The 14,352-nt window shown below is 40.4% G+C and overlaps 1 protein-coding gene across 1 annotated transcript; it reads left to right on the forward strand.

Annotated features, from left to right (window-relative positions):
- Positions 1 to 7,024, forward strand: LOC130249154 (heterochromatin-associated protein MENT-like). Its single transcript, XM_056483647.1, has 8 exons — positions 1 to 43; positions 1,311 to 1,487; positions 1,821 to 1,907; positions 2,302 to 2,439; positions 2,967 to 3,084; positions 3,748 to 3,890; positions 4,956 to 5,123; positions 6,179 to 7,024. The coding sequence occupies exons 2-8, from the start codon at positions 1,320 to 1,322 to the stop codon at positions 6,590 to 6,592; spliced, it is 1,236 nt and encodes a 411-aa protein (XP_056339622.1). The 5' UTR covers positions 1 to 43; positions 1,311 to 1,319; the 3' UTR covers positions 6,593 to 7,024.
- The last annotated feature ends 7,328 nt before the right edge of the window (positions 7,025 to 14,352 follow it).

The raw sequence follows: 14,352 nt of genomic DNA on the forward strand, positions 1-14,352 counted from the left end.
GATTGAGGACAAGATCTAAGTCTTCTCTTTCACGGGATTGAAGGTAAATACTTAAATCAATTTAAGTAAATTTAATGATGTTTTTAAAAAGCAATCTGTGCCATGTGTGACTGTATGGATAAATGATAATATACCTGTGTTACAATGCATTATTCTTGCCTTGTGTTTTTCTATATTTCAACTATTAGAGAAAACAATTCTGTAAGCCTAAGGAAAACTGCTGATTTGGGGCAGAATTATTCACAAGCAGGAAAGTTTAATTAGGGCAGCGAGTAAACTACATTACAAGTAAAATCTTCATTTTCATAAAAGAATTCTCTACTTGAGGTGAAGGCACAGCACTGCACATTATCAGGCCAGAGACTCAGAGGAGTATTCATTGCTGAAAACAGAAATTCCCATCTTGATGCTCTCTTGGTTGTGTTCTCAAAGGAAAGAAAATCACTCTGTGGTACAGACTGGGTCCTGAGGGCATACTGAGTGCCAGAAAGAATGTGATTGTTTGGAAACCAAACATTCGATAAATACCTGCAGACTTCAGAGACTGGCCCACAATTTTTGTTGCTCCATTCCATAGATACAAATATTGATACCAACAACAACGATAACATAAGTATTTCTGGTCTCTTGAGTGGTAAATTACATGAGGCAGGTGTTACTGGGTAGCTATCTTAAAGCCTGGACACTCATAACCTCAAGACATCTGGCAGTTTCTGGGGGAAATAAAATGGGTGGAACATACAGAAGGGGTGGTAGGTACATACAATGAATAAACTGCATAAGTCTAAATGGAAACAACAGCTTTGCTGTTCATGAAACTACTCAGAATATATCGCTGGCCAGGAAACACAAATGAGCCTAAAAACTATGCCTAAATCCTTTTGCAGTATCAACTGTTAATTCTATACAGATCCAAAATGTAGTAGTGGGAAACTTAAACATATTGTGAACCTATGTACTAAAAATGTATATAAATTCCCCTGGGAACGTTGCTTTGATAAATCATTAGTTAAGGACAAAAAGGAAAAAAAAATACAGAGGTAACAAATCAGCACATCTTTGAAAATCAGAGGCAGAGAGAATCACAAAGAAAACTGCAGCTGCATGAAATATGAAAAAAACCTGAAAGAAATTGGTGCTCTTAACAGATGGCAAACAGTATCTGTGTGGAAGATAAACATACAACTACGCTATTAGTTTTAGTGTTTTAAATGGATTGTCTTGCACAGGCAACATTTCTCACTAATGCGTATTGTGTACAGAAATTTAAACATTCAAACAGTACAATTCTGTCTGTTGCCTCTTTGCAGGCTGTAAAAATGGAAGTGGTATCCACATCAGTTGGCAAGTTTACTGTTGATCTTTTCAACAAGCTGAATGAGACCAACAAGGGAAAAAACATCTTCTTCTCCCCTTGGAGCATATCAGCTGCTCTGGCTCTGACATACCTGGGAGCAAAAGGAACTACAGCAACTGAGATGGCAGAGGTAGGTTGCTTTTGCACTATTATCATGGGGACAACCCTTTGGATTTGCACAAACACACTCCTATTGTTGGGAGAAACAGCTGTGGAAGGGATTTCTGCCTTGCAGCATGCAGACAGGAGCACTGTATTGGTGGTCTGGGAGGGGGACAGCACTACTCATTGTTATTCCACGGGATTTATTGTCACTACAGCTTCAGCATCTCTTTGATTAGTCACCTAAGCAGAAGATAGCACAGTGAGTTATCACAAGGAATGAAACATGACAACCATTTGATCCCCATTTGACTTTAGCCTCACAAGGTCCTATTTCTTATCTTGGAAACTCTGCTTGCAGGTCCTTCATTTCACCCTGGGAGCAGGATCTGAAGCTTCTTCTTCTGCGGCCAGACCTTCTCGGGGGAGACCAAAGAGAAGAAAATTGGTATCTATTAGAACTGAAATTCCATTTTAAAGAACCTCCAGAATCAAAATGTCCAGATACAGCTTTAGGAGTCCAGTATTTATTCTCTGCATCCCTCTTTAAAGTACAAACCCCAACCATACTTTGCAACAGGTTGAAGTTCAGTTTCTTTCACTCACTCAGACTCTCAAAAGCATGAAAAGATGAGTCACTGGATAGTCTGGAAGGTTTGTTATATGGCAATTCAGTTAATCCAGCCATGAACAGAACCCTGCAAATTTCAGTGATGTTAAACTAGGGAAAATAAAAAGTAAGGAAGAGGAACCCAAATCCCTCTTCTATGTACATTGCTTAGCATGTTTTGAAAGCTTCATGCAAAAATGAAGTTGCTTAATGTTTGGTTTCTTTTTCCAAGGATCCTGAAAACAAGCAAGATGCAGACATCCATTCTGGCTTCAAGAAGCTCCTGACTGCCATCAACAAACCCAGAAGCACTTACTCCCTGAAAAGTGCCAACCGCATTTACATAGAAAAAACCTTCCTATTATTGCCTGTAAGTTAAATCTCAGAGAAGAGTAAGAAAAGGTGCAAAAATATTTCTCTTTTTAATTACTTGCCATTAATACAACAGGTTGGATGTTGACCTTGAATAGTGCAAATAGGAGCTCTGGACTCCAGTGATAACCTTAACTGGAAAATAGCAGTCAGTCTGCTCACAGAATTTAAGGATGCATTGCCTTTGACTGTATTGAAGGGATTCCTTTACATGCAATGTGCCTTTAATATTGGAACTCCCAATGGATACAATTTTAAATGAGAAATTAAAATAAGCACATCTATAGGATGCATGCAGCCTTCCTCACTTCTCCAGATAAATCTTGGAACAAAAGGTGTGAAATTTCTGTTCTTTAGTTATTTCTAACCCACAGTCCAGCAGAAAGTAACAAGCAAGATCCTGCAGTCCTCTAGGCTGAAGAATCTATCAAGTATAAGAGCTAACAACTTCCTTTTGGGACTAAAAAGTAGTATATTTCTCTAGTACTTAAGTTTTTTGCTCTTTTTTTTTTTGTTATTTTTCAGACATACATACAGCTCAGTAAGAACTACTACAAAGCAGAGCCACAGAAGGTTAACTTTAAGACAGCACCAGAACAGTCAGGAAAGGAAATCAACACTTGGATTGAAAAACAAACTGAGGGTAAGCTGGGCTCAACCCCAACGTCTTTGCTCTCCCACAGTCAGTCTCCTTTGGGCAGGTGCCCTTGCTTCCCCAGGTGCTGCTGCAGCAGCCAGGTCATGCCTTCCAATGTGGATGTGGGCAGTGAGCAGAGATGTGGTGGGAGGACAGAGAAAGAACAGCACACTCAAGCAGCTTCATACACCTGATCTGGACCTCAGTGAGCTTCCTGAGGAGATTCCCATTGACTCCTAGAGCTGTGTGCTCTGCAGCAGCTGGTCCTCAGGCACAACTGTGCCCTGGTGCACGCTGGCACCACTGGCAGGGGTGAGACACCTCTGCTCCAGGGCAGGGGGGATGCCTGCCTTGCTTTGCCACCCAGTACTGAGCAGAGGGGCTCCTCCTTCTATCTGGTGTAACCAGACAGTGAGGCTTTCTGCTTCTAGGGGCTTGCCATGAAACAGACATTTTTAGAAGAAGGAATAAATACCTGTCAGTTAGCCAGGTCAGGAGGACAGGTCAGCAAACAGCTTTGGAGATTGTAAAGAAATGCATTAATTTATGTCAGGGGAGCATTTTATGGAGCAGGGCACTGAGGTATGGACTTTTTACTAAGAAGCTGAACTGAGAGAAAAACTGATCAAAATGTCCTCACTGTGCTATGCTTGAATGTGTTTTCAACAGGCAAAATCAAGAATTTGCTGGGTCCACAAGATGTGACAAACTCCACCAGGCTGATCCTTGTAAATGCCATTTACTTCAAGGCAGAATGGGAAGTGAAATTTAAGGCAGAAGATACAGAGCTGCAATCCTTCCGACTGAGCAAGGTAAGTTCCTCCTCCTCTTACTGTAAACAACCAGGTCTTAACAGCTTTTGCTGAAATCTTTCCATTTCATAACTCATTTAGGTAGCCCTATGGTAACTAGACTGTTTACAGCAAAATCTGTCAGTTCTCAGATCACTGAAATATTAGGATGTACTCCGGTAATTGTTAGTGAGCTCCAGGTAACAGCTGCTGTTTCCAAAATCACTACAGTAATTTAAAACCTTTCTGTTAAACAGTGCCAAAATTGACTAAATTGTAAAAACACGATTTTGAGAGTCCAGGCTTCATGGATGGGAACTACATGGCGTGTCATGGATGAGTACAATCCCAGGCCTCTGTGTTGTGCAGCCAGGCTGGGCACGATCATTCCTGCTCAAACACAGCTGCAACAGGGTGCCCTGAACTGGTATGTGAGGCTAGAAGCAATGTTAATGGCCTGGATCTTGAAGAGATGTTCATGAATTCACAGTCAAAGACAAGAACTCAACTTCCACAAAGTATACCTTCTACCATCTGATTAGCACATACATATGGTCTGCTTCCTTGAATGAAGGGATATAGATGTTAATAGAAGTTACATACTCCTGACAATGGGACTGCTTCCCAGAAACTCCTCTCATCATGAGTCCTTTTGCTCTGACACTAGTGTTATCTTTTGTCAAGCAATCAGCTGGTTAAACTTTTTATCGCCAGAGAGAGGAGACCACTGATAAGCTGCACAACACTCATCCTCTTAAACCACAGCTGTTTTTCTGCAGTGTTGTAAGGCCAAATCCCATGCCTGCTCCATACCTCTAATCCTTGCAGATATTTCTAACTCTCTTCCTTCTTCCTCCTTGGGCATGTTTTGGGGAGAAGAGAAAAATGTCTCAGTTCAGCCCCCAACAAAAGCTTTGGGACAGACACCAAGATAAGCAAAGTTGTCCAGTCACTAAAAGCTTTGGAAAATGGATGGTAAATAACTGTTTTAGAAGCTTCTTATAAAATTTCCTCTCCCTGCACTGCACTGAGACATCTTCACCCTTCCATTCAAGGAATGATTTCTGACCTATAAATACTTTCCAGAACAAGACCAAGCCTGTAAAGATGATGTACATGAGAAAAACATTTCCAGTTCTCATCATGGAAACAATGAACTTCAAAATGATTGAGTTGCCATATGTGAAACGTGAACTCAGTATGTTCATCCTCCTTCCTGATGACATCAAAGACAACACTACGGGTCTTGAGCAGGTAAGCAAGCATGCTAAAACCATTCTGTATTACTGCTCAGTCATTAAAAAAAAGAAGGGCAGGCTGACAATAATATCTCCCTTTCTGAGGACATGCCATCATGCTGTTTGACTTCCTCCACTAGCTGAATTAATTTTCTTTAATACTTCTCTAATGCCAAAAAAGTTCTTCCACGCTGAGCATCCTTAGTTAGGTAGGAACTGAAGACAGGCAACACTGTGCATAATCAGATGCTCAGCTCTTCAACAGCCCCCTTGACAGACACCCAATTTTACATGATCTGTAAAGGTTAAATCTGCCTTACTTGCACGTTCAAGAGAGACACCATCACACAAGAAGTCACAGGTTCTTCCTGAGATGACACCTTTTCTCCATGGCCTGGAAGTTTATTTCCATATTGTTCTCACTCTTTTCCCCTGTCTCCCCTCTCACCATTTGTCTGCTCTATGAAAAACTAGGATTTTGGTGAGACTGTGTTTGCTACAATAATATGATCTGCTGCTGTAGTTACTATAATTCCAAGATTGTTAAATTCTTGAAATCTATACCATTCATTGCTTCCCTCCATTTGATATGAGCTGAACCCTGGTGGCATAGTGCCCAGGACACAGAGTAGCAGTGAAGGACTTTGCCAGAAGCATTTGGTTTCAAAGGTGTCAAGGAAATATATGCAATGATATTAACACCTGCTTTTATAGAACTGGACCAAATCATGTGTCACACAGCAATTTTGTTCACATCAGGACTGAACTAAAAGAGAGGAAGGAACTACCATGGGGGGGGGAGGTGCCAGCTTTTGAATACCCATTTCTCTTCTGCAATGAATTTGGAAAGGGCGCTGTTCAAAACTTTGCAGCATTAAGACTCAAATACTTGTTGTGCACCTTGTCTCTGATCATCAGTAAAACCAATTTCTATTTCGTGCTTTCAGCTAAATGTCAAATTTGCTATTTAAAATGTTAAATTCATTACACTGCCATGAAATTGATTAATTTATAGTCAATTAATTGCTTTTCCCTGAAAACACCAAATTCCTTCTCTTTCTTGAACGATAGCTGGAAAGAGAACTGACGTATGAGAAGCTGTCTGAATGGACTGATTCCAAGAAGATGACTGAGACTCTTGTGGATCTGCACCTACCTAAATTCAAACTGGAAGAGAGATATGACCTCAGTGGTAATCTGATCAGGATGGGAATGCGCAGTGCCTTCAGCAGCAATGCTGATTTCAGTGGAATGACCGAGAAGGATAAAGTGATGATCTCCAAAGTTTTTCACAAGTCTTTTCTTGCAGTTGATGAGAAGGGCACTGAGGCAGCTGCTGCTACTGCTGTCATTGTAGAATTATCAAGTGTACGTGTTAGCCATGTTCTGGAATTTAGGGTTGACCACCCTTTCTACTTCTTCATCAGACACAACAAGTCCAAGAGCATCCTCTTCTTTGGTAGATTCTGTTCTCCTCTAGAATGAATTATTATTTGCTCTCAGATAGAAACCAAGGTTCACTCTTCAATGGAAAAAGTGAACTGCAGTGCTAAAATCTCAACCTTAAGCAATGTAGCCACCTGTATTGAAATGCCTGTTCTTTTCCTTCCAACCAACCCTCCTCAAAGAAGTCAGCATCCAGAAACCATCCTGAACCACCCAAGAACACCCCTCTACTGCTTCTTTCTATCTTGCTAACAAGACAGTCCTAAACAGAAAAGAAAGTGCAGAACTTTGCTTCCTTTTATCTGGCTTTGTTGTTTAAAAGTAAGGTGGAATGATAAAAGCTCTCTGCACACAGGCCATCATCTAGCCCTATGTCAAATGCTGACTTCAAGGGAAATGCAGTTCATTCTCTTGAGTCTCACAGAGAGCAAAAAGAACTCTGAAAAGAATAAAAACAAACATATAGAAATATGTATGCTCTCTTTTCATTTCTTTTCCTCACTGGGAAACCTGCATTTGTACTGCGATGCCATTTCATAACCTTAATTTCTAATTTCAATGACTGTTGGAAATTAACAAAATCTAATACAAATCCAGAATAATCTCAGAATGCCCCTTACCATCCTCTGTCTCACCATATGGATATAGGCACATCACATTTATTCTCTCCTGCTCTTTTATCTTCCTGAAAAAGTAAGGCTGTGAGGAAAAATTGTTCAACCCTTAATATTAAATTGCTGACTTCTATTCATGTTGCATTTTTTCCTAATTTTTCTAAATTTTGTAGTTTGAGGTCGCTGAGATTTACAACCAGCAAAAATGCTATTAGCAACAGTCCTTCTTGCCACCTTTTACTGATATGTAATCTAAACCTGTTAGAATTTAAATCTGCTTCCTCTTTTTAATTTTACTTAATTATACCTGTTTTTCAATTAATACCTGCAAAGCTTCCTTGCCACCTGTTATATTGACCAATGTTTGATTTGTACCTTATGAGTGTATCTCAGCAAAGATATTTGTGGTATTGACAGAAACACCAGTGAAATTTTGATTTACGCTTTACTTATTATTTTGCCAGGAGCTGCATTTAATAAAATAAATAAACTTGAAGTTCTGTTTTTTATTCAAAACACTGACTTACTTGGTTCTCTTATAGCATCCTGCAATCTGCACAGCTGGAGCATGTTTGCATTCTTGCAATTCCAAATCAAATACCACTTGATCTACTATCCCAATTGACAAAGCTGAGAAACTAACACACTGGTGTCTTATTATCACTAGGTTTCAAACAGGCCTCCAAACACTGTTATTCTGCATGTCATCCTAGGTATTCACAAAAATACCCTTCACACAACACCAGAAATAAGAAGACTGACCAGAGGCTATGGCCCAGAACAGCACCTTCCAAATATCCCTTTTGACCATGTTCAAGAGTGAACAAGCAAGGAAAAAAAACAATGAACCTTCCACACATCCCTCTATTATTCCACTATCCCCCTACTATTATACAATAATGATCAGGCCATGCTGTACTGGCAGCATCAGTTCCCTCTGGTGGCTTGGGAGGGCAGCAGTTGTGGTATCCCTGTGGCCATAGGGAATAGCATAAAGTTTTGCAGCCATTGTGGTAGTCCAACTACGTGTCAGAGAACATTATATAAGACAACAGGATCTGAAAGGAGGGGAGAGGTATCGTTAAAAGCATTTACTCTCAACAAAATTCCACCTATAATTACAAGTTGCTCCACCTCCCCAGAAGGTATTCTATTTGCAATTACATCTCCCTTCAACAAAATATATCCACACTTCTAAAATCAGTGCCCTCCCTTGCCTGTAAGCCGCAGCTCAGGATTTAGTTGTCTGTCCCTCAGGACTACCCCAGTGCATCCCAGATGTCTGCTATTGACTCAGCTTTACTGAGAAGTTTGTTTTTTAGGTGTGGAAAAACATGTAAGTGAAGGCTGTAAAAAAAAAGAATGAAAACAGAATGTCTAAGGCTCTCTGAGGAACTATAGCACAGTGACTGCCAGCTAGTGAGAGGTGCTAAGGGTCAAAAGCCTGGGTTGGGCACCAAGCCACTCCCAGTCTCAGGTTTCCTTGAAGAGTACACATTCCAGTGAAAGACCTGGAACACAAGTGAAAAGTGTTAAAAAGAAGAAAAGGAACTCATCCAGGGGGGTGACCCTCTGCAGACATCATCTACTTCAAGAAACACTGGAGCTGCTTATTTGTGCTTCCCTGCATTATTGTCATGGTAACCATCATCTGGCTCTTAGGTCAGGCTAATTCTTCTAACTCAGTTTTCTTCCAGAAACAGAGAATTGCCAGGATAAAGGTGGCCATTTGAGATCATCTGGTCCCACCCACTATGCACACTGGCTATCTGATTGGTTGCATAAGGCAATATCCAGTTGGATTTTGAATACCTGTCTCCACCAATGGAGGATACACAAGATTTCTTGGCAACCTGTGCCAGGGTTTGACCATCCTCATAAGTGACCATCTTCATCCTCTCATGTTCAGATTGAATTTCATGTTTTCAGACTGTGCCCACTGTCTCTTGTCATCTGTCATGGTTTGACACTGGCCAAATGCCAGGCACCCCCAAAGTCTCTCACTCACCCTCCCCTGTCACAGCTGGGCAAAGGAGTGGAAAAGAAAATTGACAAAGGGTGCATGAATTGAAATAAGGACAGGAGAAAACACTCCAAGGGCAAAATAGGCTTGGCTTAGAGGTAGAAAGTGAATTTATAACAAGCCAAATAAAATAAGCCCTTAAAACACCTTTTCTTCCCTCAACCCCTCCCATCAACAGTGCAGGAAGATAGGGCAGGGAGGTTTCGGTCAGTTCATCACCCAGGGTTTTCTTCTGCTGCTCAGGGAGAGGAGTCTTTCCCTTGCTACACTGTGGGGTCCTTCCCACGGGAGACAGTTCTCAATGAACTCCTCCAGCATGGGTCCATTCTCACAAGCAGCAGTCCTCCCAAAACTGCTGTGGTAAATCTTTCTATGGGGTGCAGTCACCCAAGGACAGGCTGCTCCAGCCTGGAAGCAGGGCCTCCTCTTTCCACTGGGTCTCCCACTGGATCACAGCCTCCTCCAGGCATTCACCTGCCCTGGCATGGGCACCTTCCCCATGGGCTGTGGGTGGATCTCTGTATCCCCATGGATCTCCATGGGCTGTGGGTGGATCTCTGCATCCCCTGTGGATCCCCATGGCTGCAGAGGCACAGCTGCTTCACTGTGGTCTTACCACAGCCTGCAGAGGAACCTCAGCTCCAGTGCCTGGAGCACCTCCTGCCCTCCTTCTCTACTGACCTTGGTATCTCCATGTTGTTTCCCTAACATATTCTCACCTCCTCCTCCTCTTCCCTGGTAAGAAAAAACTGTGTGCACTTGGTTTTGATTTTCTTCTTGTTATCACAAGAATATGTAAACAAATATATTATCACAGAGGTGCAACCAACCTCTCTCATTGGCCCAGCTGTGGCCAGCAGCATGTCCATCTTCAGAGCCATCAGGGACTGGCTCTGTTGGACATGGGGGAAGCTTCTGGAGGCTTCTCAGAGAAGCAACCTCTGTGGCCTCCCCACAACCAAAAAACAGGCCATGCAAAACTCACAGGGACCCTTGAGAAGAGCCTGGTTCCTTCCTTGTTACATCCTATAATGTATTAGTCAAGTAACCAGTGCAACATGACTGCATTTCCAAACAATTGTTTTCAAGAAGCCTTAGGTTTGTTCTGTATCATCAAAATTTGCAACTTCAGGTCCATTAACTCCTCTCTGAAAAGTCACAGTAACTTTGAAAGCTAAAGAAATAAACACTTACTGGAAATTGATAAAGTAAGTCCCAGTATAAACACGTTGTGGGCATGGACTGCTTGCCTCTTAGTGACTCCACACTTGTCAAAATGCAGCATATTAACATGCTTTCAGTTTATCCCACAATGAAAGACGAGGGTTTTGTGTTCCAGTACCAATCTCAGATTCATGAAATAATCCCTGGCATCTCTGTGGTAGATGGACTTCATGAAAAGCATAAATTATAGACATAGGTTACACTACTAAGGCCAAGAAAATTTACAGTGTTGGGGTACTGTTAGTACACAAGACAAGGACATATAATTCACCACTGCTTTCTAACTGCAATGCAAATGCATTCATATTTCAAAAGTTTTATTTTGCCACCAGAAACAGGTACAAGAATCCCCCTTTTTATGTGTTAGTTATAGTTCAGTTTTTAGAGTTCTATTGCAACAGATGTGATAGTTGGTCTCATTTTCTTCCTAGGGAACATAGCTGAACAGGATTTTTTTTCAGAGTAAAAATCCATAATTGGAATTAGTCTAACATTGATTTTAAATTCTGCTGCTTATAACTAGCAATAACTGCAAGAGAACTCATCTTCAACAAATACCCCAAAGACCGACCCAGAGTGGATCACTTACAAAGTACAGGTATAGGAATATGGTAATCAATCAGGCAGAAAGATACAACCTCACTGCTGAGCCAGGTGGAGTGAAAGATGGCTTAAAAAAAGACTGAATTTCTTCATCACTGTGCCAGAGGAAAATGACTGGTTTTATCAAAAAACTTTTTTATGACCATTTGGCAAAGGTCAATCCACTTGAAGTCAAAAGGTCAGGCATTGTGATGCAGTGAAAGCTTGTTTTTACCATTCTGTCTGCATCAATTCACTATTTTTTTCTCACTGTTTACATCTGGCATTGCAAAACCAAGAGCACTTCTTTGGCTGTGCTTCCTCCCATGTGTTCCCTCCCATAACTCCGATGCCTCTTACCAAACAGGATCTTGCAGCAGCTGGTATATACACCACAAAGGGTGTCTACATAGTTTGGGAACTCTTTCTTCATTTTCCTGTATTTTTGGCCAATCTTTGTAGTTTGTAGTACCACTAACCGTTTGGGAGATTTTCTTCTATGAATTTATCTAAAAATCAAACAACAGTTCATTAAGATACACAGCAGAAACATTTCTTAAGCTCATAGGTAAATATAACAATGCCTAATACATTTCTGAAGCAAGGAAATAAACTGGACATTCAAGGCATAAAACCTGCACTTAAAATATATGAAGAAAGCAAGGCACACATATCTCTCTTGAAACCTTGCATGGCATATGTAGCAGTCAGATTTGAAGTGTATAGAAGCATTAAACATAAACCTTGTTCAAAACACAAATTTCATACTAATGCTTTTTCCATATAGATTGAGAGCATGCAGGTAACTTGTTTACATGTGCCATACTGATGGGCAGGGGTCATTCTTTCCTAAGGTTGAATGTAGCAGAAAAGACAGATAATGATCACAAATGAAATTTATCAATACAATTTAGCTTGAATTACACAGATTAAGATCAGAATTACACTGGTTTAAAGCAAAATATTTGTGTACATTTTACATTACACCTTCAATTATACCCATTTTTACACATTCTCCTGTTTCTGCTCCCTAGTCTTATACAGCAGTTTCAGTAAAACAAATCCTTACAACCAGAGCTTCCAAGAAACTTTGCAGCTTTTGGTGGATGATTCAAACTCCCTAAATCCATCAGAAAGGGATAATAAGCTCAGTACAATGCAGGGCCTGTAGGTATCTAAAGCAGCTTCAGTGAGTTTGCTAGGGGCAGAAGTCTCTCAAAACAACATCCACCAGTTCAAATGAGCTCAGCATTCTTATTTCATCACTTATTTTAGGGGACTGTGTAAATACCTTCTGAACTTCCTTTGTGATCTGTTTTCTGAAACAGAAGAACAAAAATGCAAAGTATCTTTGTACAAAATAAGGGCTTTATGCAACCTGAGGTCTACAAGCATTCAGATGATTCCTCTCTCAAATTTAACCACAGGGTGAATGAGATTAACAGTCTATATTTCCTTACAGCCATACCTTTGAGATCAGTTTCTATTAATTTCCCCAGTTGGTAGAGTATAAAGAAAAGGAGGCAGTAAAATTACTTCAGCATATCTGTTGGCAATCCAGAGAGGTTGAATTATTTTCTGTAATTCATACTTTTTTGTGGGCCAAGCTCTAAGGTTGTGGAGGACACTTGTAGGGAACTGGAATACTGGCCTTCATATTCCAGGCCATAACCCAGTAACAGTGACCTTGAATGGAGGAGGTCTCTAAGTAATGAAAGCAGGTGATAGAGAGGAGAGCTAGGAATAAATGAGGGAACATACACATTTAATACCAGAAGAGGATGTAGATAAGAAAAGGGAGGTGCAAATATTTCTCCATTTCCAAAAGTACTCATTGCCCCACAGACAGCCACAGACCCTGACTGAAGACAGATCTTAACTCATTTCTCTCTCGGGATTTCAGGTAATTAGAATAACTAGCTTTTATTTGAAACTGTAAAAAATTAATCTAAAATTCTTTGGAACTGAATGGTAAAATGATGTCACAAAAGTAATTCAGGGGAAGGGAGTGCTTATTTTTTACTAGAAAATGTAGCCCTTAGGAAAACCCTGTGCAAAGGCACAGTGGGCAGAATGCAAACCGGGATTGGGTAAAGCCTACAGAGCCTGGGAAGGCAGAAAGTTTCCTGACCTGTAGGAAGGATACCTTAATCACCAGAGAGCATCAGCATCTCCAGGCACAGCAGCAAGATACATGATTTGAAGGACCTAAGAATACTTAGGTAAGAGCTAGGCTGCATAGCATTCACCTCTGAAGCACTCCTACGAATGCTTCAAAGCAGTTGCAGAGCTCTAGGAAGGTTTAAAAACAGAACTTGAGGACCTCAGAGACTCCAGGCATCCCTGACATTTCATGGGAGCAGCTCACTTTGAGGACTGCAGTTTTTTATTTAACCACAAAAATTGTGGGGAAAATGGATTTAAATGCCCAGTTGCTGTTGTGGATCTAATGCTTACATTTCATTTAATGCCATCTTACACTGATTTTATTAGTGTTAGTTTATTAATGTTTTATTAGTTTTTATGCTGACGAAGACATTGAAAATTTCTGAGTTTGTTCTAATATTTATCAAGGTATTAGATGGACCAAAAAATCCTTTCTTCTGGATCCATGTATGGACAATCAGTTTAATCCTGGGGTTCTGGCCATTCGTTTTCTTTGGTTTTGTCCTATAAAAACATACTTTAGAAAAGAAGTAGAAGAAGGATGGAAAATGTGCAAGATAAACCAGCAGGAAACCAGAGAAAATTTGTTGTTGTTTAAAAGAGGAACTATTTGTGATTGTATGTACGATAAATGAATTTTCTTGGAAAACAGAAATTAGCAAATCCAGCTACAGTTTCCAAATATAGGTTTACCTACACCAAGAACATGTAATAATCTGTCTCCCTAGTAGCCTTCAGGATATATGTAGTGAATCACCTGAACTCAACTTTCTTTCAGCAGAAAATAATATCATGGGATGTTTAAACAAATAGTAAAAAGCCCAAAGCAGCACAGTAAGAAATATTCTGTTTCACTCTCAGAATCAAAGAATAACTCTATGAAAATTACAGAACGAGCAAATAAGTTTTTGAAGCAAGTCTAAACTCTGAAAACATTTCTAGCTAAAATTGTACTCAACTGATGAAAATCAAATAAACCTGGCAAGGTCACTGAAAGTGATGAGGAAGCAAAAAAAAAAAAATAATGCAGGTCTTAGAAAGAAACCTACTAGCTGACTGTATTTGGTCTCTATGCAGTATTTTACCCAGGGATATCTTCAGACTGTTTTTGAGAGGTGCAGGCAATCTCCCACTGGCAGCTTCGATTTTTTTTTTTTTTTTTAAAGAGTGAAGAAGCAGTCACCACCTCT

Source organism: Oenanthe melanoleuca, chromosome 2 (assembly GCF_029582105.1).
Source record: "Oenanthe melanoleuca isolate GR-GAL-2019-014 chromosome 2, OMel1.0, whole genome shotgun sequence".
In the NCBI taxonomy this organism is placed as follows: Eukaryota; Metazoa; Chordata; class Aves; order Passeriformes; family Muscicapidae; genus Oenanthe; species Oenanthe melanoleuca.